The sequence below is a fragment of the Seriola lalandi genome, unplaced genomic scaffold, assembly GCF_002814215.2.
Source record: "Seriola lalandi dorsalis isolate HSWRI2012SDOR001 ecotype SW California unplaced genomic scaffold, Sedor1 jcf7180002054585, whole genome shotgun sequence".
NCBI classification, from domain to species: Eukaryota; Metazoa; Chordata; class Actinopteri; order Carangiformes; family Carangidae; genus Seriola; species Seriola lalandi.
The window spans coordinates 2147618-2171147 of NW_019525138.1; the positions used below are offsets into that span (position 1 = coordinate 2147618).

The window sequence follows — 23530 nt, forward strand, 5'->3', positions numbered from 1 at the left end:
TAGTTTGTCTTTTTGTTCTTCTCATCCACAGATCAGTCGCATTGAGTACATTCACTCCAAGAACTTCATCCACAGAGATGTGAAGCCTGATAACTTCCTGATGGGACTCGGCAAAAAGGGCAACCTAGTCTACATCATTGACTTTGGCCTGGCAAAAAAGTATCGTGATGCTCGCACACACCAGCACATCCCCTACCGCGAGAACAAGAACCTGACTGGCACTGCACGCTACGCCTCCATCAACACACATCTCGGGATTGGTACAGTAGACCTGTTTGACTTGAACACGTTGTTAGACACTGAATTTGAAGATGGAATTTTTTCTGTGACCAATTGTTCCACCTCTCTTCAACCTTCTCCTTGTCTGTTGTCTCCCTCTACAGAGCAGTCAAGGCGTGATGACCTGGAGTCCTTGGGCTATGTTCTCATGTACTTTAATCTGGGCTCGCTGCCTTGGCAAGGCCTCAAGGCCGCTACCAAGAGACAGAAGTATGAACGCATCAGTGAGAAGAAAATGTCCACCCCCATTGAGGTGCTTTGCAAGGGCTATCCCTGTGAGTTTCACTTCTTTTAGGTTTTATGTAAAACTATTCTAAAATGATTTCATTATGACCCATATTGGTCAATATCCATCTGCTGAGAAATGTATCTTCCCTCTCTGTCACAGCTGAGTTTGCGACCTACCTGAATTTCTGTCGCTCCCTGCGCTTCGATGACAAGCCGGACTATTCGTACCTACGACAGCTCTTCAGGAACCTGTTTCACAGACAGGGCTTCTCTTATGACTATGTGTTTGACTGGAACATGCTTAAGTTTGTGAGTACTTATCATAATGTCTGAACTGTATGCAGTTGAAATGTCAGCCACAGTAGCAAAAGGCATAGCTGATATTTTTAGATTAAAATGATTTGGCTTTATTTTGGCATCTGATCATTTTCATATTGTATTCATGTCATCTTCATTTTCCTGCAAGCTTTAATTTTTGTTGTGGTGGAAGAACCTTTGCTGTTGAGTAAACATCATGCTTCCATATAATAATATAATGACTGTCATGTCAGACTGATACCAGGTATAAATGAATAAGCCTCCTTATTAATCGTGGTCATGAACTTAATTATAAGTCTCATATTTCTTTTTTAGCTATGCTAGCAACAAGGCTCTGGGGATGTCAGTCAGTTGTTCCACTGCTTAAACCCACACTAAAATATCTTAACTATTTGAATCTTGGTATAAATATTTATGTTGACCGGTAGATGAATCCTACTTATCTTGGTGAACCCTGGCTTTACTTGTGGATCCACCAGCATGTCAAAATTTTCACTTCTCCTGTATAAAATCTCAACATCCACCAGATTGGCACAAATTTTGATACAGATATTGGAGATGCCCAGGCATCGTATTTAGGGATGCACCTATTGATCGCCAGCAAAAATACGTGATCGGTAGATAGGAATTAATGCTTCTAGTCACCAATCACCTTTGGTTAATACTCTTAAAAAAAAAAAAAGTGATTGCGGCATCCCTAATCGTATCCTACTGACTTGACGATTTATGATCGATTAATGATCATGATGTGACATTTCTTCCTTAGGATTAATCGTAACAACTTCTGTGATCCTCTGACATTTTTTCTAGCACCATCATAAGGTCAAATTTTACAACAACAAACATTACACCTCTTTAACATCAGCAAGTTAGTTTTCTCATTGTATGGTAACATGTTGACATTAGCATTTAGCTCAAAGCACTGCTGTTCCAAATACAGCCTAACAGAGCTCAAGCATGGCTCGAGACTCTTAGTCTTTTGCTATCAGTCGTGTTTTTGTTGATTGCTTGGTCTTGTTGTTGACAGGGAGCCAACCGTGCAGCAGAGGAAGCAGAGAGAGAGCGCCGTGACCGGGAGGACAGGCTGAGGCACGGCAGGAACCCAGGGGCCAGAGGAATACCTGCCGTATCAGGAAGACCAAGAGGAACCCAGGATGGTGCCCCACCTACCCCGCTAACACCCACCTCACACACAGGTCAGTTCACTCCCTCAGTAGGCGATACTGATACAGATGCTGTAAAACCATTTGTTTAGTGCAAAGGGTTTTGAGTAAAATTGTGGACACAAGTTACGCTAGGTGTTCAGTCATTGATGATGACACCACGAAGTTTCCTGATTTCAGTTATCATTTTGTACCGTATTTAAATATAGTTGATGCAAAATAAATGTTTTGTTGTCTTTACACAAACTCAGACACATGAGTCAAAATGAGTAGCCAGACATTTTTCTGTAGAACCTGATGAAAATACAGAAGTATTAATGAATTTTATCATCATATCAATCCTGTGTCTCTGATCTCCAGCAAACACGTCTCCTCGACAAGTGTCTGGTATGGAGCGTGAACGAAAGGTCAGCATGCGACTGCACCGCGGCGCTCCCGTCAACGTGTCATCCTCAGACCTAACGGGACGGCAGGACACCTCCCGCATGTCCACCTCACAGGTACAAGACACCTCTGAGATAAAACATCTACTTTCATCTGACTGTGTCACCAAACCCACTAGCATGGGTAGAAAGAAGAAGCTGTACTATACTATAGATAATTCCACTTCACCCCAGACTAGGCTTTCAGTACAAGCTCTCCCCTAAATACACAGGAGGCTTTATAGTAACCATTAGAGGTGGAATTACATTTTAAAGTTCATTAAACTTCGTGGAAGTCTGCATCCTACTGCTTCGTAAGATCATTAGTCATTAGTCTGATTAGAGTGATTCTCCTGAAGTTTTTGTCAACATGATTTACAGACTGATGTGTAGTGCTTCACACAGGACCCAGATCCAGAGCAGAAAGAAGAAAGTCTCTGTAATTCAGCTGTTACAGCACATCAGCCTCATGTCTCCTGTTAGAGAGCAGTGCTGCTGTTCAGCCAGATTTCTCCAGTTGTGTGGTTGGTGCAGCATGTGGGTTCTGACTTGACATATTGGGCCTTCTCTCTCCCTTCCCCGAACCTCAGAATAGCATTCCCTACGAGCATCACGCCAAGTAGACGCTCGCCACGTCCTTGTGTGACGGCGGCAACACTGGGTGAGTCCCGTCCCTAAAGCACCAGGGATGCATGGATCCGAACTCCAGTTCTACAGTGGGCTCGTGTTCAGTCCCGGTTCCAGGGTGTTTTGCTTCCAGCCTAGTTTCTGCTTCATCAAATTCTCCTAAAAGAGAAGGGACACAAGAAGAAAACATGTGGTGGGCACGACATTAGATTGGCAGCATTTAGAGGTAGTTTTACCTGGAATCGGGGATGAACACTACAGCAGATGTGAGTCAGTCTCCAGTGAGCTTCACATCCAGTTTGTGAATGAGACTTAGCTTGATTGGCCAGTTATTGGTGTCATAACACGGAACCATCACAGCTAGTAGATAGTAAATCTACTTAGCTGTTAATTATATCAAGTCTAAGTCTCACTGAACAATCAGATACTGACTTATACTACTGATACTATCTGAGCATGAGAGTGCAGTCCTCTTGAGAACTGGAGTGGATAATGCATTGCAGTGCATCAGAGCCTAAGAATGTAACTCCCTCATTGCCTACTCAGGGTGACATGGTGCCCCTTTAATCAGCTCTGCGCCTGTGGCTTGTTGCTTGCAGTGTTGGTTTGATGCCTGAGGCCACATCGATCAGATGGCGGGCCGTCAGCTGTAGCACCCAAAGGAATTTCACCCACCCTTACCTACACCCACACCTCCAACCTTGCTTGATGCAGTTCCCGTGTTACTTCACCCTCAGACTCCTGCCTCTGGTCTTCCACACTAAACACTTGCATGATATGAAGTTACTCGTTTGCAAGTCAGCATTGAGCTTTCTTATGGCTGTGGCTGAGAGCATGTCATCAGTTCAGACAGGGAGGGCTTTTAGGAGGGGGGCAATAAAGTCAGTCTAAGATCAGTCTAATCAGTCCATGTTCTATGTCTTTTGATAACAGGATTCTCTCAAAGATTCAGTGTGTTTGCACAGATTGTGTTTTCTTTGCTGTGCTGCAGAGGTTTACATTCTGCTAGCTGCATTTACTGTAGGTTTGTTGCTGGAACAAAACACTGGCAATAAGCTGACTCACGACTACTAGGACAAAGATACCCAGCTGATAAGTAAAACCCAGAACACTGAAGCTTCATATAGGTGTTTTACACCACAGGAACTTAACAACCCATAACTTAAGGTGTAGCCAATGTCACATTTTGGTTTCTGCTGTACTTGGGAGTGAGTTGTGGAGCCTGAATTTCACTGCCCTGGACGTGCTACTAAATTCATGGTCCAGGTATGTGGGAACAAATGCTGTTAACTGCTGGTTAGCAAAATGGCAAACGCAACAATCAGTTATGCAGGAAATGCACTAATGTTGAAATGTTGCATGAATTTGAAACCAACATTACCTCACTGTTACTATTAACATAACGTACTTCCTCACACTGCACAAACAAGGCAGAATGTAGAACCTGGACTTTTTTGGTTCTTACAGATTCTGGGTTACTAAGATTCTGTTGTGGAAAAGAGCTAATGGTGGCTTCAGCTGAACCTAAGAATCGAACTCATGAACTCATTCACTTCCAGTCACTCTGCATAGGATTTCTTCACAGCCAGTAACTGAATAGAGGAATAATAACAGCTGCCAGTGTTTCCGTCAGCCTGTGACATGTCAGTATTGTTTGCAGATTATCTCGAAGTTTTGCTTACAGCTTTGTTATTGTTCAGACTAGCTGACTTGAACAGTGGTAATGTTAATGTACTTGGGATTGGCTTCATCAAACATCAGTGGAACTGTGGAAACCACAGCAGTTTCTGAACCGCCATCTTTGCTGTTCTGCAGTATGCATCACTGGCTAAATCGCTACGCCATGTTTATCATGTGCCTGCAGCTGCTTCACAGCTCCGCCACTAATCATTGTACTCTTTGACTTCCTTTATTCAGTTTTATAATCTTACACATCCTTGCTTATTTCCTGCCTGATGCTGAAAGCCTTCTGACAGCTTGTTCCCTTCGTAGCATTGTTAAAGTACTTTGTATATCAAGTTGTATGAATCTATCCAAAGTCAAATATTGGGACAGGACCAATCAGCCATCTCTAGTTACAACCATGCAGGTGTTTCCACAGTTTAGAAATAATGTAGTTTTTTGATAATGTAGCTTATGGGGTGAACATGAATAATGTGTTTTTGGTGGCTTGTAAATGCCTGTAGACAAATAAAAGGGCTCTATGTCTGTACATGTTTATGCAGAAGCAGTGACAGTGACAGTGCAGGGAAGCATGCATGTGAAGCTCAATGCACCCAGTGATGTAGATGAGGTATGGGGTTGTTGCTTTTTTTTGACCTCCCTGCTTCCTGTCCTGTGTTTCCTCCAGATGGTGTCCGGTGCGCTGCCTGCTGGTCTCCATCTTCTAGCTCCTCGATGAGCCCCCCCCACAATGCAACCTGGCAGACCAAGCCCTGTTCACTCAGAAGCAATCTGACATACTAATACTACCACCACCACCACCACTATTAATTACTTCTACTACAGTTACCATTGGAAGCCAGCTTCTGACTCAGCACAAACTGCTTTGACTGACAGCTCTCAGTACCGTTGCCTCCTTCAGAATCTCCCAAGCCCCCCTCCGTCTCCCCCATTCTCCTCCCCTTTCTGTGTGTTGGTCTGACCTTGGAAAACATTAAAGCATGTTGGACCTCAGGACTGGTCTGTCCACTTTTTCAGGAGACATTTGCACAATCCTCTGCACTGCCCCCACCTCCACCTCTACCACCAGATTCTGAATGGGCAGTGGTTTGTCCAGGGAAAACATGGTAACCCCGCGTCTTTTCTAGGACACAGACTGATGATACAACAGTTAGCGCCACTGGCTTCTCCTCCTTCTGTGGGAGAGTAATTCTTCTTCTTCTTCTTCTTCTTCTTCTTCTTCTTCTTTTTTTTTTTTTTGAAACCCTACATTTCCATTGTCAATGATTGCTAGTTCATACCTGATCAGAAACAGCTCTTCTCTCTTTTTTGCAGTACGGTGTATCAAGCTGAACCAGCAGCTCTTCATTTTATATATGTATGGGTAGTTTTCGGCGTGTGATGCTTTTCATTGGTATTTGCAGTTTTCATTCTCTCCCTCCTACCAACCACTTTCCCCCGTTTTTAATAATTCCCACCACTGACGGCTCTCTTCAGTAACTCTATAGCCATTTGTATTAAATAAAAAGAAACTACTTCTTTGCATGTTTAGAGGTAAAGCCTTCAGAGTCAGATGTGGAGGCTTGAGTGCTAGTTGATCCCATGAACATACCAAAAATATGCTTTGGTATATTGGTTGCAGGAGGTTGTGTATTCACCCATTAGTTGGCAAGATGTTGTCTGTTCACCTCCCAGGCTCTGGTGTACTGTCCAGTAAAGCCCTGCTCCCTTTTCTAGTGCTCTATACATAACTGTAGGGGGCGAGGGCGTCATCTGACGTATTACACTAGATCTCCACTCACTGTGTACAGATAAACATTCTCATTTTTCTTATTTGTATTATTTTGAAGCTGTGAAGTACTTGTAATACTGGCGTGTAAATGATTTCTCATGTCTTTGTTTTCACTGACCTGTGAGGACGGCTCTGAACACAGCCACTGCTCTGGCTGTGAGAGGCTCAGTGATCCTGCACCAGTGTTGCAAACTGCGGCATTTCCATGGGCATTGTGAATCCCCTTAAACAAACAATTACTGAAATTATTCTCCATGGAGAACGTGGAGAGGAGAGCTGACCTTCATCCTCCCACAGGCTTCTCCAGCAGCAGCAGCAGCGGCGTCCTGGGGGGTTTTTATATTCGGCTCGACTCGTGTGACGCTCCTCGGCTGTGACGAACACCCTCTGTCACATCTGTCAGATCGGCCCGTCGTAATTCATCCTCGCTGCTGCTCAGTCTGTAGTTTTTGATTTCTGATCCTCGATCCCTTCGGTCAGCCACTATACACCTGTTGAATTATGTAAGCGACCAGATCAGCAAGATTTACTTTTCTCATTTATATTTGTTTGTGTACTTACACTGTAAATAAATGAATTACTTGTACGGTGTGGTGTCATGACTTTATAGTTGCTGTGAATGAATCAGTTTGTCTCAGAGACCAACAGGGGGTGTTACAGGAGAACTTTTAAGGCTGCAACAAATATAGAAGACCTTTGCACATATGCAATTACACAGCAGGTGGGACTCTGATCATCGGAGGAATTCAGTCCAGTCAGAAAGTGCAGTTAAGCTAATTATCTGAGTTCTTTCTCCACTGAAAATATCTTTGTGAAAACGGCTCAGAAACAAAGCTGGGTCAGTGCAGGTGTGTGTGTGTGTGTGTGTGTTACATTTCTTCACCCAAGCAAGTTGTGGGTGCTTCTTAGTGTTGGTGTGTTGAACACTATATCCAGATACAGATACACAGGAGCATGCGTATCACAGCGTCTGAGGCCTCTACTCTTAAGTGGGATTTGAAGTTATCAAGGTAACTTCAGGTTTAAGTCTGGGTTTTCAGTCCTACAACAATTAGCTTGTTACCGGACTAAATCACTATGGTAACTGACGCTGAACTCCTAACCTACTCTGGAGCAGGTTAACTTTCAAGGATCAGATCACAACCTGTCGACAGCCAAACTACTGAAAAATCAGATACCTGGGAAAACGGAGTCATCATTCCTACAGGATCCTGACGGACAAAAGAGTTTATAATAAAGTGATAAACAGTAACAAGCAGTAGAGTCTTTCCATGTGTCACTCTGGTTTTAAAACAGCTTCTAACAAACAGGAGAGTTTATCACTAAATAACTAATAATGACTGTTAGAGCTTAATTTGACCTGAACACAGATTCTTTAATCCGGCAGGATTCCTGACAGTGATGAAGCTTTTACTCTCCTCTTCATCACTGCAGCTCAGAATAACACAACAAGAAAGAAACACTGAACCAACAATGACCCACACTTAACACTCCCATCATTATAAATGAACATTTCAGTCAGTCTGACTCATCAGACATCAACTACTTCTCTCCTCTTTTCTTTCTCTCCTCTTTTCTTTCTCTCCTCTTTTCTTTCTCTTCCTCTCTGCAGCAGAAACAGTCTGACATTAGCTTTAGCTGTTTTATCTGCTTCACATGAACAGTGTGTTCAGAACAGTGTGTTCATTATCAGACTGAAGAGAAAAAATACTGTATCCTTAATCTGGCTTTAACAATTGGAAATGATTTCTAGTGTTCCTGCTTTATTCTAGTCATGTGATCATATTGTTTACATTTCACCTGGTTGAATGTCACTTTTGGACGTCGCTATAACTGAATTTTACCTGCAGGTATCAGTGTTTCTTCTAATATGAAGTATTATATTCATGGCTCTGGTGATGTTGCTTATAACTGAAAACTCTTCCTCTTTCATATGAACCCGCTGGTAACCGGACAGGTTGATAACCAGCTTCATAGTACAGGTTATCAGGACGTCGGATGTCAGGTTCAGTTAAGCCAGAGAAGGAAAGGTTATCCTGAGTGTGTTGAACCTGCTTCACAGCGCAGTCCTCTGGTTTCATATCACAACATAATACAGGAGGCACCAGTGTTCAGTATCAGTAAAGCCGATCTTTACAGAACAGTACACACAACATAGAACATACAATCATCAACCAGGTGAACAACACTGACGTATCACACTGAGACTCACAATCCAAGTTTGTTCAAGTATCACAAATTCATCTGGCAACAACTGGATGACATCTGGAAGCAGAACACACGAATAATGGAAGACACGACAAAAACCTTTTTCAATTTCATCCATGAGTGAACAGCTACAGTTTGCCATTCAGCTGCCGTCATCAAGTGGCCCAAAATATTAAATTCTTCATTTTTACAACCAGATTTTGAATGTGATAAAAAATCTGATAAATACTCTCAATAAATAAAACACAAGTGCAACAAACAAGGAAATACAGTGTTTGAGAGTTGAGTGTGAAAGGTGCGTTCTTTAGCCGGAGAGCAACAGTCTGACCATATAATCTCAACACAGCTCACTTACTAGAGCACTTCCAGAGCTTTCAGCTGCATCTCACAGTCTTCATTAGTGAATAGAGGTTGTCATCACCAGACCAAAGCGTGGAACTTGAGACATGTGGTAACAAGTGGTCGTATGTGGAGGGAAAGGAGATCCACACCACATAGATTTGAAAAAAGCTCCATGTGCTGATGAAGGCTGTGAGATATGACTGAAAGCTCCAGAAAGATGCGTTAAGTGGACTTTTTTTTTTTTTTTTTTGGTCAGGTTCTTTAAAATTATTAAACCTTGAATGAGAAAAACATTGCTGAGAAATGTGAACAAAACTGGAAACCCATTACTTTGTTCTAAAATACAGTGCGTGTCTGAGCAGACTCAGCACAGAGCAGTTGTCTTAATAAAGGGCTGTATTTGCAGCATAAACAGTATAAGGTAACAGCTGTGTAAAGCATCTGGTGAACCGGTTCAGGTGAAACCAGTTCTTAACAATGACCCCTCTCTGTCTTGTGCCCATGATGTGGACCTGTGATTTTGATCTACAGGGCAACATCAGCTCTCTTACCCTGCTTTGTTCCCCCTCGCTGTCTCTGTGGCTCCTTACACCACCTGTTAGCCATCATCATCATCATCATCATCATCATCATCATCATCATCATCATCATCATCATCATCAGTGCGTTTTATTCTTGTGCTCTTGGTGCACAGTTTGTCTTTTGTCGTCTCTAGTTCTCATCCTTTATAACTGCGTCTCATCTCCTCCCTCCCCCGTCTCCTTCACCGTCATCGCCTCCTCTCCCGCTTTCATTTTTCCATTCTCTCTTTCCCTCGGCTCCTCTTCATCATCCTCGGCCTCCACCGCTCGGTTCAGCCCCTCCTTCTCTGAAGCCGTCACAGCCATCTCCATCTTCGCCTCCTGATCCTCCTGTTTCTTAGTAATGCAAAAGAAGTTGCCCAAGGCCAAAACGATGGCTGACAGCGTGACCTCGCAGCCCGCCAACAGGAAGACGTACATGTAACTGTGGGTGGCATCCAAGAGGCGACCTGGTGGAAGAAACAAGAACATTAGTATGATTGTTGCTGGACTCATAAAGCATTTATCATTTCTTTGGATGCTGAAAAGACTCAGAGTGGAGTCTTTGGTCTGGGCTCTGGTCTTAGTAACAAGATTAAAACTCTTTACTCAGATCCAATAGAGAAAAGTCAACACTAACGGCCTGATGTCTGAGGGTTTTCCTGTGCTTACAGGTTGCAGACAGAGGGCCCTTTTGTCACCATTACTGTATACATTATTCACGGAGCCCTCGGGTGAGGTCATCGGGACTAATCCCGACATAGATGGGGTCACAGAGGGTGAAGAAAATCACATTATTCCTCTATTCGACTACTCGCACATGATGTTCTGTTGTACGTTAGAAATCCTGAAAAATGAATTCCAGTAGTTCTAAATTTTATAACCTAGTTTAGAGCTTAATCTGGCTATCAAATTAATTTAGGGAAATCTGTTGTCTTGCCCTTTAATGCCCCCCTGGGAAAGGCCAGTACAACCTACACTTCAGGTGTGAGAGAGGGGTCGAAGATACTTTGATATTTTTGTCACTCCTGATCTAAATAACTTATTTGAGACTATTTATTCTCTTTGAACTAAACTCAAACTTAAAAACGACCTGAGGAAGAGAACTTCCTTTGCTACTTCCTTCTTGGGGAGAAACAACATTATAAAAAACCAACCATATTAAATTATTTATTTCATAATCTCCCGTGCTATTTAACCCCAGCATTTTTAAGTCTCTGAATTCTTTTATTTCTCATTATATTTGGAATAAAAAACTTTAAAGAATTAGGTTCTCTAAATTCCTAGTAAACTTCTCCTTGCCTAACCTTCAACTGTCGGTCAGCTCAGCTTAACATGATGATAAAGTGGTTCATGATTAGGCAGGTGTCCTTCCTAGAAGGCTTAAATCCCTTTTATCAACAACATAGATCAGATAAACTCGTTTGACTGCAGTGTTATTATTTAAAGCACTCTAGTAATGCAAGGAGAACACTGGGAAGTAACCGCATGAGTGACATTAGTGAATCAGTTTTTCTTTGGTCAATTGTACCCACACTTTTACAAAGCTGCAGTTGTGGTCTCTTCATTAGCTGTAGTTTAAAAGTGGTTTTAGTGGCTATACATCAAGATCTCCATCTGTAGGATACCGCTGCTGCTGTATACTAACAAGGCTTCCTTTATTACAAATGTAGGGTTGTTTTAGTTTTTTTGCTTTAGTCCATCATGATGTAACACAACAGTCTCATTTCGACCGGTTAGAATTATTGTGTTAACTTGTTGTTAATTACCTGAATGACCTGACATAAGCATGTAAATGTGATTTGCAGCACAAACACTGTTGTTAAAGCATTTATTTATACTGGCACAGCCGTATTAAGTGTATGATGTTGTGCATCCCCGTGGCTGAGGGGTTTCAGACTGTGACCATGAACCGCAACAACCCAAGTTCAACTGCAGCCATGTTGCATCTCTCTGTCCGCTGTTTCCTCTCATCTCATCTGTATCACTATGTAGACGCAAAACGGCCAAAAAAAGATCTTCATTCAATCCGCATTCACATTCACGTTCGTTCCCTCCGTGCTCCTACCTGCTCCCGGGGGTCCCACCAGCACAGCGATGGCCTCCATAAGCAGCACCAGGCCGATGGCGCTGGAGAACTTCTCCGTCCCCACGATAGCCATGAGGACCTCGAACTGCAGCGCCCCCACCATGCCGTACGACATGCCGAAGAAGATGCAGAAGACCACCAGACCCACGTAATCGGTCGCCTGCAAGGACACGGACAAGATGAATACGACATCAGGTTTATAGAGAGAGAGAGACACTGCTGATGAAACAGGCCTTGTTGATCATACGTACAGTGATAATATCAGTCCAATCTACAGTAATCACTCATGTTAATGACCTGATCTACTGAAGTACATGATAATCCTGTTGTCTCCAGGCAGGTCTTAGTTCCTGGACCTGTATGATGGCAACATTCATGGTTTTTCTAGTAAATTTGTGATGCAGTTGCAAATCCTCTATACAGGGTTTGGTGTTTTGTGGCCCACAGACATGTTCCTCTCCGTTCTCCTCATCATTACCTGCGATCCTATGAGGTCGGTGCAGCCGTTGAAGATCATGGCGAAGCTGAACAGGTAGACGGCTCTGGGTCGTACCCACTTCGTGCCCGCTACGAGTCCCGACAGAGGCCGAGCGAACATGTCAACAAACCCCAAGATGGTGAGCAGCAGCGCCGACTTAGTGTCCTCATACTGGAGGTGTTTAGCATAGCTGACCACAAACACCGGGGGCACGAACAGGCCCAGCACCATGATAGACGCTGCAACGGTATAGATGACAAAACCTCTGTCCCTGAACACGCTGAAGTCCAACAGCTTCTTCTTCGGCTGCGGCTTCTTCTTCTTCTTCTCCTCCTCCGCCACCGCGCGGCCGCTCTCCTCCAGCTCCAGGGGCTTCTTCGGGGGCAGCAGGGGCCTCATGAGGGCACCACAGGCGCAGCAGTTGAGCAGCATGCCTCCCAGTATGAGGAACCCCCCCCTCCAGCCATAGTGGTACTGGAGGATCTGTCCCAGCGGGGAGAGACAGCACAGCGCCACGGGGCTGCCGGCGGCCGCCAGGCCATTGGCGAGAGGACGCTTCTCGCTGAAGTAGCGGTTGAGCATGATCAGGGACGGCTGGAAGTTCAACGCCAGACCCAGACCTGAGGAGAGAGAAGACTCACTGAGCAACACACGCTAAAAAACTTATTGTGCATTGCTTTATATATATTTATACAGATGTGTTGTATACAATCATGATTTTATCATCCTAGACATATTTCTAAAATACAATCTGTTTTAACTTTTAAAGACAAAGAGACTATTTTCCACTGCAACAATCTGTTTACTTGTCTCAACCACAAATCTTTGGCTCGTCTCCAGACTGTACAGAACTCTGCTGCCAGGCTTTTTAACCAGAACCAAGAGACGTGACCACATCACCCCTGTTTTAACCTCTCCACACTGGCTCCCAGTGCGTTTTAGAATAGATTCTAAGATTTTATTGAAGACTTTTAAAGCTCCCCTTGGACTCTCTCTAGACTTTGGTGGCTAAAGGTCAAAGGCCAAGGTCAGTGTGATGTCACAAATCACTTTCTAGCCATTAGTCAAGACTTCACTCTGAATAAACAGGGATGTAACCTGAAACTTATCTGTTTTTCTTCTCTTTGAAATCTGTTGATTTTATTGATTATATTTTATTGCTGTAGATTTTAAAAAGTTCTCTACAACTAAAGATTGTTATTATTATTATTATTATTATTATTATTATTACATGTATATTGTGACTCAACCTGTAATAACTCCAGCGCAGAGGTAGATGTGAATGATGCTGGTGGCAAAAGAGGCCAGAATCATTCCCAGTGACGCAAAGAGCCCCCCAACCATCATCACCGGCCGACAGCCGAACCTGTTCACCAGCACGCTGCACAGAGGACCTGGGAAAACACAATGAGTACACAGTGTACACGTGTAGTTTACAGTAATCACTGCCAGACATACATGTCGTCCTCATGTACCTGTGCCGTACAGCATGGCCAGCAGGATGGAGGAGATCCAGGCCGTGTCGCTGTAGCCCACGCCGAACTCTCGGATCAGCTCCTTGAAGAAGACGCTGACGGCCTTGGGGAAGGCGTAGGAGAAGCCGGTGATGACGAAGCAGCCGACCAGCACGGCCCAACCCCAGCCTCCATCCGGCGCCTTCACCCCCGGAGGCGCGTCATCCACCACTGCTCCTCCCATGATGCTCTCTGACTGCGGTGTCGAGGTCGGTGGCTAAGAAAATGCAGTGGTAAAAAAAATACAGATGTGTCCTTTAATCTGTTTTTCATCCTGAAAATGTTTGTGTTTTTGTGTGTTGTGGTGTGTGTGTGTGTGTGTGTGTGTGTGTGTGTGTGTTGACTACAGTGTAGTGTAAATCTGAACCATGGGATCTGCTGCAGGATATTTAGTCTTGACAGCTTGTCAGGACAGATGAAAAGTCCTCCTCAGCCAGAAGACACAAACACACACACACACACACACACACATTCCGCACATGCAGACACATCCTCTTATTTCACACAGCCTTGTATCTGTGCTGTGAACCCTCACAGAGCTTTAATCCTCTGCTCTTTCACAGATACTTCTACCTCTCCCAGTCTGTCGCCATCATTCTTCCTACGGCGCTGCACAGCTCAGACACATTCTCAGTAAGTCTGGCGTCAGTGTCTCTCTTCAGTGTCCGTCCATAGCATCTCTGCTGGACTAAGGTCTGGACTCTGACTCCAAAAAGGCGGGTTTTCTTTACAATAACTACGAGGAAACTCTTTGCTCACGGTTATGACGTAGTAAACTCCAGGTGAATGCGCAGTGCTCTGTTTGTGTTCTGCCACTCTGTGCCTCAAGAGCATTCACATGCAAAAGCATTTGATGTATCTCTCTCTTCTTTAAATCTTCAAATTACCTCTGTTGTATGGTTTGTATGGATTACATGTGGTGTACATACATTTGAAAGTGCCAGCAGGTCTCTGGAGCCAGTGGCCATCCTCTCTAACTGGAAAATGACTGTGTGGTGAGTCTGTCCTTCATGATGGGGGCCCATGTATATCCGAAGGTGGGAGGAAGTTTTCCTTTCGGGGAGGGGTTGCTTCTGAGGAGATCCCAGTCGGATACAATAATCATCCCCGATTTGCTGAAACGTGGTGACGTTCAGTGGAAGCTGTTTTAATCTGAGCGGTGGAGATCGCGGTCTTATTATCATTATATGATGTGTCTAAAAAACCTTTTTGTCATATGTTGAGACTGTGTATGAAGATCCAGAGTCCATGCGGCACATCCCGCCCAACCTTTAAAATCAGCCATATGGGATATTATTTCTGGAGTGGTGGGGGTGAAAGGATCCATAGTTCAACAGAAAATTAGGATCAGTAGGTTTTATAAATAGTGTAGCTTGTAATCTATAGTCAATTATCTAGCATTCAGTAGATGATTTATTTAATATTCTTTTTAGTGTTATTAAGATAATTATAAAACTTAAAAACCTTAAAATCATTCTGGCTGTTCCTGAAGAGAAGAACAATGTCATCAATAACTCTACAATACATATTCAGGGGCAAAGCCAGCGGCCGCACTGGTGCCTTTACACTGTCTACACAACCTGTCTTCAAACAAGATCATTCATCATCATCCACTCAGCAAGATCCACAGTGAAGCCTGTAGGGGGCATCACTTCCTCTCTGTCTGACAGACGATGACTGACAGCTCTAAGGCCACCAGGTCGATCTATATTCATGTGTAGTGACCATAAAGTCTCAGATGATGTCATCAGCTCGGCTCATTTATGACCTGTGGTGCCGGTTCTGTCATAGTCCCGTTTGCGGCCCAAGGCTGGCCACGCATGGGACTTAATGACAATATGGATGACATTGTTAATGATGTTTTTCTCCTTTTATGCATAAGACATAAACTGATTCACGACAAGCAAATATGATTGCTCACTCGGAATAAGCCATTATCTGGAAGTGGACTATTCTGTTGGATTTCTTCAAATTTAGACACGCCTCCTTTTATTTTATCTTACTCATCTAACTTCAAACTTCCTGCATGTTGTTGCTCAATAATTTCAGAGAACAGGCTTTAGCAATGCCTCCTGTACAAAATGCATTAATCTGTGACAGTAGTCTGTCAATAACAGGATATGTCATCATGGCATTGACAAATTCGGGAAGGTTTGATCAACCATTTAAGGCTGAGACCAAGACTTGTTATTGTCTTTAAAAGGACAGTTACACAATAATTGTCCCCGAATAATCAAATGATCTTTAATATATAACTCTCGACTGATTCAACAGCAGCAGTTAAGTGTCACCTCGGTGAGCAGGTGTCATCTTCAGACATGTACTGTCTTTCATGGGCCAAACTCTGACAGATGTGCTCCTTATGTGATACATGCAGAGACAGCACACGACTGCTGTGGAAGAGCAGCTCAAATCTGTTCAGGACCAAGTCCCCGACCATCACCTCTGTGTCATGCTGACATCTGTCCTGGCTGCCTATCTCCTTCAGCCTCAAACTGCAGATAGACCAGATATCACCTGATAAAGTTTGCCATTATGGTTCTGCAAAAAGCACAGGGGGCAGGAAATGGCATGGGTGGGGTTTGTAAACTGCAGGAGCAAGCATTAGCAAGCTTGACAGCAGCAGCAGCAGCCCACAAAGTTGTTAATTATACAGCATTTTAACAAACATTTACTGTGATTAATCTCTAAAGCTAAATGACCTCCCTCGTTCTCCTGCTGCCTGATTTCACTGTGTGAAACAAGAAAGGATGACAGGTCATTTCTAACCGCTCTGTCTCAGATGATGAACATCAGAGAACACAATTTGCAACACAAATGTGTTGTATGTGTCCTCTTCCACATAGCAAGTGAAATCCAGTCTGATCCATATGACAGAAACATCCTATCTTAAGTTTGAAGTTAAGGGCTAGGACAAGATTAGTTATCCTTAGACTAAAGTTAGGAGAGTTTATTTAAAGGTGATTGGCTGACTGTTTTTTAAGTGATCCAATAATAGCAGATTTCATGTAAACACTCAGAGAAACTAAATCCTGCAAAGTTGGATGGTGAGTCCAGGTGGGTGGGGCTTGGGGTGCGGCTGAGCATGGTGACAGCTTTGTTGTGACATCACAAAGTTCCAGAAGTCCTGACGGCTGGTTTTAAGGCTCAGTTTCTGAATACAGGCTGTGTGCATTTCTCTGTGGACTGAGGCTTTGATACTTTCACAGTATTAATATAGAACCTAGAGCTGCTTTATAATCAAACTACACATGGACATCTACCTTTATACTATATGGACCTCTAAGATGTTTGGAATTAAGGAAGCTCATGTATTACACTTTCCCTGTCTTCAGTTAGTAGAGGAACCAGGTCCTAACCCTGATTACCATGGTTACCAAACAGTTAAGATCTGCAAGTTAGGACGATTCTGTTATACGGCCCCTGCACCTGTCATTTCATCACTCAATTAGCCCAACATACAGGAGACACGGTACCAGCCACTTTCCTTCTACTACACTGTCAGTATTGCTTTGCTGCCATTGCCTGATTCTGGTTCCAGTAAAAAAAGGTCACCTTTAGTTCAAGCTGCTCCACCTGGAGGTTTGCACACAAGCCCTTTATTCTGTTACCTCTGTACTATGTAACAATGTCCTCATAAATGATGGATATCAAATGGCTTCTAGAGATAACAATTCTGTGTCATGTGTGCAAATACAATTTAAATGAAAGTATGTTTAACGGATTCTGATTGAATTTGATTGTTTTGAAAAGGGGATTTTTAAACCCCTTTGTCTTGCAGTTCCCTCTGCAGCGGCATCAGACACATAGGCACCTTCTTTTTACCTCTTACTCAATGAGAGGCTTCGCTGAGGGGGTATCAACACATGAGACGTTCACACCCACTGCACCCCACTGTGCAGCCACCATAACAGCCAGTAGGAATCACGGGTGACAAGCGTAAGAGCCCTCATCAGCTTTCAGGCTGCTAACTGTTGACTGGCATACACAGCCGAACTGCAGGAGCCGCTATACAAACATACAGCAAGTGCATGTACACAGACACTCAGGGACGTCAGTGTGGCACCTCCCCCTCGATTCCCCCTCCCATAGACACGCCCACATCATCCGCGCCTTCCATGACCTCAGTCTGACCTATGTAACATTCTGCAGCAGGCCCAAGTATCACCACCCATACTAAAATAAGACCCTTACATACCACACAGCACACACACAGGCCACCACACAGGGATCATTTCTCACCACTGATATGCAGATGAAAGGCACTTGGATGTTGTCCTTCATTGTGTATGAGTAAGAGAGAGACCGGTGATTCTACTATCGGGAGCTGAGCTCAAAGTGGGGGGGGTGTAATACTTTATAAAAATCCAAATTTCTCTGAAACAACAAGAGAAAGCCAGAACCAGCCCCTGAAGGCTGAACATGTACACGCCCTCCACTCCTGCACTAACCGTTTTTTCTGCTCGGAGATCAGTGGAAAAAAGCAAAAAAGCTGTGACCACAACATTGACATTTCATCCTTTTTAAGCCAATTTGCCAAACTTGCAAGTAAAAAGTTTCCTATTTACATATCACTTACATCTCCAGCAGCAGCAGCAGCAGCAGCTTGTGTCAACCTGGTGAAAGTAAGTTCAGTATTCCCTCTTTTACCTCTGTTTTTGGTCTCAACCAACTCCTGAGGGAGATATCTGGTTCAGCAATTAGTCTCTAATAATAAAACCTTCAGACATCAGACCCACATATGATACAGGTCAACGCAATACACATTCAGCCCACGTTAGACCAATTCTGACTCCGGTCTTCAATGTAGTTTGAAAGTTTTCACTGATTAATCGGAGAATTACACTGAATTACATGCAGTTCAGTTTCAGTTTACGCCCTTGCATGTGCTCTCTGTCTCTCTCTGTCAGTGGGTGGGTTAAGGTTGAGATCAGTTAATTAAATTCTGTTCATGGTAGCAACGTCAGTTCAGCGGCTGACTCGTGTTCAACCCTGGTTTACAGAAGGGTCATGAAGGTTTGGCTGACGCAGGTTGACTCATTCTGACGGACCAGCTGTTTTGGATGGTGTGTAACTGTGTGTGTGTGCTGGTTGGTGCTGTGTGGTGCTGTGAGAACAAAGAGGATGCTGTGAGTGTGAACCAAAACCGACGAATAAACAATGAGCTGAAACTCAGGTGGAGGAGCTGCATATTCAGCTGATAATTCTCACCTGGTTTATCACTATGAGTGACACCGTTCACCTCGTCATTTGATACAGAATATTGATTATAACTGCTTTAAGAACTGGAATTACCACCTCATAGTTGTTTGCCTCCAACGACCAATCAGATTGCAGTTTACATCGATGTCTTTCTACGTATTAATAATTTTTTCTGAATACTTTTAAAGAACTTAATATTTCTTTTCAGAACATTATGATGTCACAGTGAAGTTGACCTTTGACCTTCTGGATATAAAATGTCATCACTTCATTATTTTATCCTAATAGACATTTGTGTGAAATGTTGTCATAATTAGCATATAAGGTCTTGAGTTAAGGCCAAAAAAAGTGTTTCCTGAGGTCGCAGTGACCTTGACCTTTGACCATCAAATTCTAACCAATTCATCCTTGAGTTCAAGTGAACTATTGTTCCATATTTGAAAGAATTCCCTCAAAGTGTTCCCGAGATATTGTGCTCATGAGAACAGCCTTGGCTGGCACTGAGGAATAAAAAGGCTTAAAGCAGCTATAATCAATATTTTCACAATAATAATGAATCATGACAAGCTGGAAACAATGTGAAAGGGGTCACGTTATAGTTAAGTGTTTATTTATACTAATACTTATACTTTTTGCTGTTCTGAGACCTGCACCAGAAGAAATTCCTAGTCTGATTCTGAGTGTGACTGTGAGTCCTAAATACACAGTTCAGATCAGGATGTCATGTTGCTGTACGTGTCTATAGTTCCATACAGAAACAGTATCAGTGATACATGAACAGTATCCTATTGAGACTAAGATTAGTTGTGTGTGTTTCAAAGATCTAACTATCTGACTCCACATTTTTCACAGCACATCCTCAGATCCACATCAGGAGAATCAGCCACTGATCAAACAGCATCACAGAGCTGTAATACCGGCAGACTTTGTTTGACTTGATGAATAAACTTGAATTTTCTAGGTTTAGTAACTTCGGGGAAACGATGACTTTCACGGTCGTGACATCATCATCCGCCTTTTAGGGATGCACCCGAGCGCACGTAGGCAGTCCCGACGCTACTTCTGCGTCATATCTACTACAGCAAACTTTCAGGAGCTTCATTGCATCACACAGAGAATCAGGAAACGACTGAAATGTCGTGTTCGTCGTCCTGTGAGATGGTTAGATGGATGACAACGGACTATTTTTTTATCGTTTAACAATCCACTTATATCACTTCATGTCTTTTTATTCTACAGAATGTTTCTATTTTCTAAGCTCCAGCTGAGCGCAAGTCGGTGAGTTCGCTGCCTGTTTTACTCGCATCCCGTCCTCTCTGGATAAAGAAGCCTCTCGCTCCTTTGCTGCTAAATCCGGCAGATGTGGATCAACGGTGCGTGCGGACAAAACCCCGGTGGCCTACGTGAGGACCGAGGCGTAGGTCTAATGTGCATCCCCGCACACTAGATGCCCGATCTGAAAAAGTCCTCTTATTGGCAACATCAAAATAACATCCGGGGCGCTGAGCTTCTCTAACACTGTCATAATGTTAATTTACATCCCTCTACAGCTTTACTCTTGGTCGCCTGCCGTGTCTACCTGTTACTCTGACGCAAAACAGGCTAAATCATAAGAAATAAGGAAATAGATATAAAGAAATATATTCCAATACCACTGGTTAAAATAATAATGATTATAATAAAATAAAAACTAATCACACTGTACCTGTTGAGATGCTGTCGCTCTTCTCAGAAGCGCTTCTGAATGGACCGTGTGAGCGCGTTTCCGTAACCGTCTTATTATACGGCGGCGCGCACAGAGGAAACTCCGGTTGTGGTTCTTCAGAACTCCGCCCTCACAAGCGCACACACCCTACCTCTGCCACTGTCTACCGCGTCTGCATTTCACCACCTGCGTTTGGTAGCAAAACTCCTGAAGCAGGTTAAATACTTACTTACACAATCTCAGAAGAAACAAAATAAGCAATATGAGACGCCTGATACACTAACGTAATTACTTTATTAGGTTAACGGTATGTGTTACTGGTCTTGGTTAGCTGATGTAACTTCTGATGTAACTTCAATATCTTTTGGAGAAATCCGTGATTTTATTTTCATTTTTATTTTTTTCTTCCCAACGTTTATTGGAAATATTCAAATATGCATAAAATACAAACACATGCTCAGTAGAGTGAAGAGTAATGATAGTAACATAAATACAAGTAATGTAACATTAACATCAGGATATGCCAGATGATTTATGACAACCAGTGGTGTACTGGCCAACTCAAACAATATTTTGTTTACCGGCTCTCTATGTGAACCACCCACCATATTATATTTAATTGTGACCATAGAAAAAATAGAACCAAGTAGAAAGTGCTGAATTAAAAACCATTAAAAAATTTTTTTTTAGTGCAGTCGGACCAGGAACCTTTGTCCCTTCCCGTCAACGTAGCAGGGGGACACTTGACAGACGTACGGTTTCCTTGGAAACACATTGGCATCAAAGTAGAAGGAGACAAGTTTTAGTTAGCTAGTTTAGTTAACGTCGACTTTAGCGCGTGTTTATTGAGTGTTTATGTGTGTGTTAAGTGTTTATGTAATGATATTATTAGTTAACTGTTAACCAGTGATTTGTTTGATCGCTACACGTCGTGTTGACTGTGAAGGATGAAGATTTAAAAGGCTCAAACGATGCTAAGTTTACCTGTGGACTCTGCTACACAAGCTAAAGCTACCGTGTCATGGTAGGCTAACTCTGTGTGTGCGTATGTTATGTTTGTGTGTGTGCGCGCGTGTGTGTTTTGAACGTATCTTTCATATTGTCTTGAAAACCTATTAATTAACTATATAGTCAGACATTTCTCTACTCGCCAGCAGTTAATACAGTTTTATTTATATTTCATAATAATAATGTCATATTCTACGTCACTACGTCACTCTAGATGTTTATGTTTTATCACAATTTGCTGCTGCTGCCTTCATCCCTGCTTTAGATACATGTTATCTCAGAGATACATGATTTAAATGTCAAGTTATCAGATGGGATTTGGGAGACTCTTGTTTACATATAGGGATTATTAATAACCAAACATACAGATACAGCTAGTTGTTGAAAGGCTGCAGTATTTCAATACAACAACTCAGGTGTAAAGTAGCTGAAGGGTCTGTCTAAGTGTGTATGGGTTCTTCAATTCTTTGTTTATTTTCTTTTTTTAACATGTCTATATTTTCATAGCATAACTAACGAAACAGCATTTTTTTCAAAAATGAAGCGACAAAACAGAAAACAGCAGCATTTCAGAGAACATAAGAAAATAAAAACCACAACATTTTACAAAACACAACAGCAAAACATTTTATGTACAACAAAACATTTTAGACAATAAAACACACCAACACCAAAACAAAACAGAAAAGAAAGCAGAACAGTTCTCATTTCTGATTGAACAGAACCAAAGCCCATTCACTGACACTATACAGTTGACAGTTACAAGTAAACTCCACAGATTAGCTGACTGGTCATGGGTGTATTGAGGGACGTTTCAAGGCCTTTGTCTTTATAGAGTTGTCAAGTAGAAGGAGCTGTTTTGGGTCTCCTTGGATCTACAAGTAAAAGTCCTGTTCATTCTTCCCATAGACAGCGTTGTATGACTCTCACTTGAAGCACTTCTGTGGCCTGGATCACCATGAGGCTGGGTCAATTATTACTTCATAAGATTAACAACGTTAAAAGTTGACTGTGGTTAATTACGACTCCCAAAGTGCTTTTCAGCATGAATCATCCAATCTACAGCCATTTGTGATTTCCTGTCTCAACATTAGAGAGCCAAAGCCACAGCATCACATCTGTGTTAGCCTCTGTTCCATTAGCTTCTGTCACTCAATGCAATCTCTCATTTAGCATTTCTTTTCTCTGTCTCTGGAGCATCTTCCTGGGGTTTACTTTTCATATTCTGAGACAAATCAACATCCAACACAGCAGCTGCTACAGAAAATTGAAACCTTGAAAAGTTTAGCAGCAAGTACTTTGTGAGAACAGAAAAATCTACAGCTCCCATGAAGAAAACTACAAGTGTGGCATCCATATCCATAAAACACTCTCTTCCGAAGTCATTTTTTCAACTTTCCAGTTGCAGTCTCTGTTTTTTTAAGACATGTCTGTCCTGCTGACATGTCTGAGCTGTGACACCTTGACTTGATATTTAGTTCACAAATGTCTAGGGCATTGTGGAAAATTGTGTTTTCTTTAATGGCTGCTAAAAGCTTAAATATTGAATAAACAACACTATTCAGATCAATTTTCAAAAAACTACCATCCTTATCAAAAAGTATGAAGCAATCTACAAGACCTACTGTAGAGAAAACACTGTGTTTTGAACTACTAGCATAGCTACAAATGATGATCGATTTTGGGGGAGGTTTTGTTACTCTGGAACAGAATCCAGATGTTCTGGTTTCACTGAGGCTCTCTGAAGAAGTGCTGTTAGCAGTGCATATGACAGAATTTCATGCTAACTGACTGGATGATTCTTGCTGAAAAACACCTTTGGAGTCACTGTTAACTTCATAAATGTTTATGTTCACAGACTTGTACCTTCAACAACAGACAGAAAAATATAATTTTCTTGGGGTGTGGTCGGTCCATAATGCAAACATTGCTA

The 23530-nt window shown here is 42.7% G+C and overlaps 3 protein-coding genes across 3 annotated transcripts in view; 2 read left to right on the forward strand and 1 right to left on the reverse strand.

Moving 5' to 3' along the window:
• The window catches only part of csnk1db (casein kinase 1, delta b), a 15597-nt gene extending 8520 nt beyond the window's left edge, over positions 1 to 7077 (forward strand). Inside the window, exons 7-9 of the mRNA XM_023418941.2 lie at positions 1853 to 2021; positions 2349 to 2488; positions 5388 to 7077. Of these exons, the coding sequence (XP_023274709.1) occupies positions 1853 to 2021; positions 2349 to 2488; positions 5388 to 5438 (360 nt within the window). The 3' untranslated portion in view covers positions 5439 to 7077. The remainder of the gene's footprint in view (positions 1 to 1852; positions 2022 to 2348; positions 2489 to 5387) is intronic.
• A 1524-nt stretch (positions 7078 to 8601) lies between these two features.
• On the reverse strand, positions 8602 to 20669 carry slc16a3b (solute carrier family 16 member 3b). The gene is made up of 6 exons (XM_023418940.2): positions 20590 to 20669; positions 13644 to 13899; positions 13419 to 13562; positions 12169 to 12788; positions 11670 to 11850; positions 8602 to 10071 (listed from the first exon to the last, which is right to left on the reverse strand). Exons 2-6 carry the CDS (start codon positions 13864 to 13866, stop codon positions 9767 to 9769), a joined length of 1473 nt encoding a protein of 490 aa, XP_023274708.1. The 5' UTR covers positions 13867 to 13899; positions 20590 to 20669; the 3' UTR covers positions 8602 to 9766.
• A 687-nt stretch (positions 20670 to 21356) lies between these two features.
• The window catches only part of ccdc57 (coiled-coil domain containing 57), a 34590-nt gene continuing 32416 nt past the window's right edge, over positions 21357 to 23530 (forward strand). The window contains exon 1 of the mRNA XM_023418985.2: positions 21357 to 21613. Coding sequence (XP_023274753.1) covers positions 21611 to 21613 — 3 coding nt within the window. The 5' untranslated portion in view covers positions 21357 to 21610. The remainder of the gene's footprint in view (positions 21614 to 23530) is intronic.

Bases quoted from the DNA above. Each gene is read 5' to 3' on its own strand.
- slc16a3b (XM_023418940.2), bottom strand. From the start codon at position 13,866: ATGGGAGGAGCAGTGGTGGATGACGCGCCTCCGGGGGTGAAGGCGCCG. The intron at 13,563-13,643 runs GTACATGAGGAC...GTGTTTTCCCAG, and splicing joins GGCCATGCTGTACGGCACAG to GTCCTCTGTGCAGCGTGCTG. The intron at 12,789-13,418 runs GTTGAGTCACAA...CTCTCTCCTCAG, and splicing joins CTGCGCTGGAGTTATTACAG to GTCTGGGTCTGGCGTTGAAC.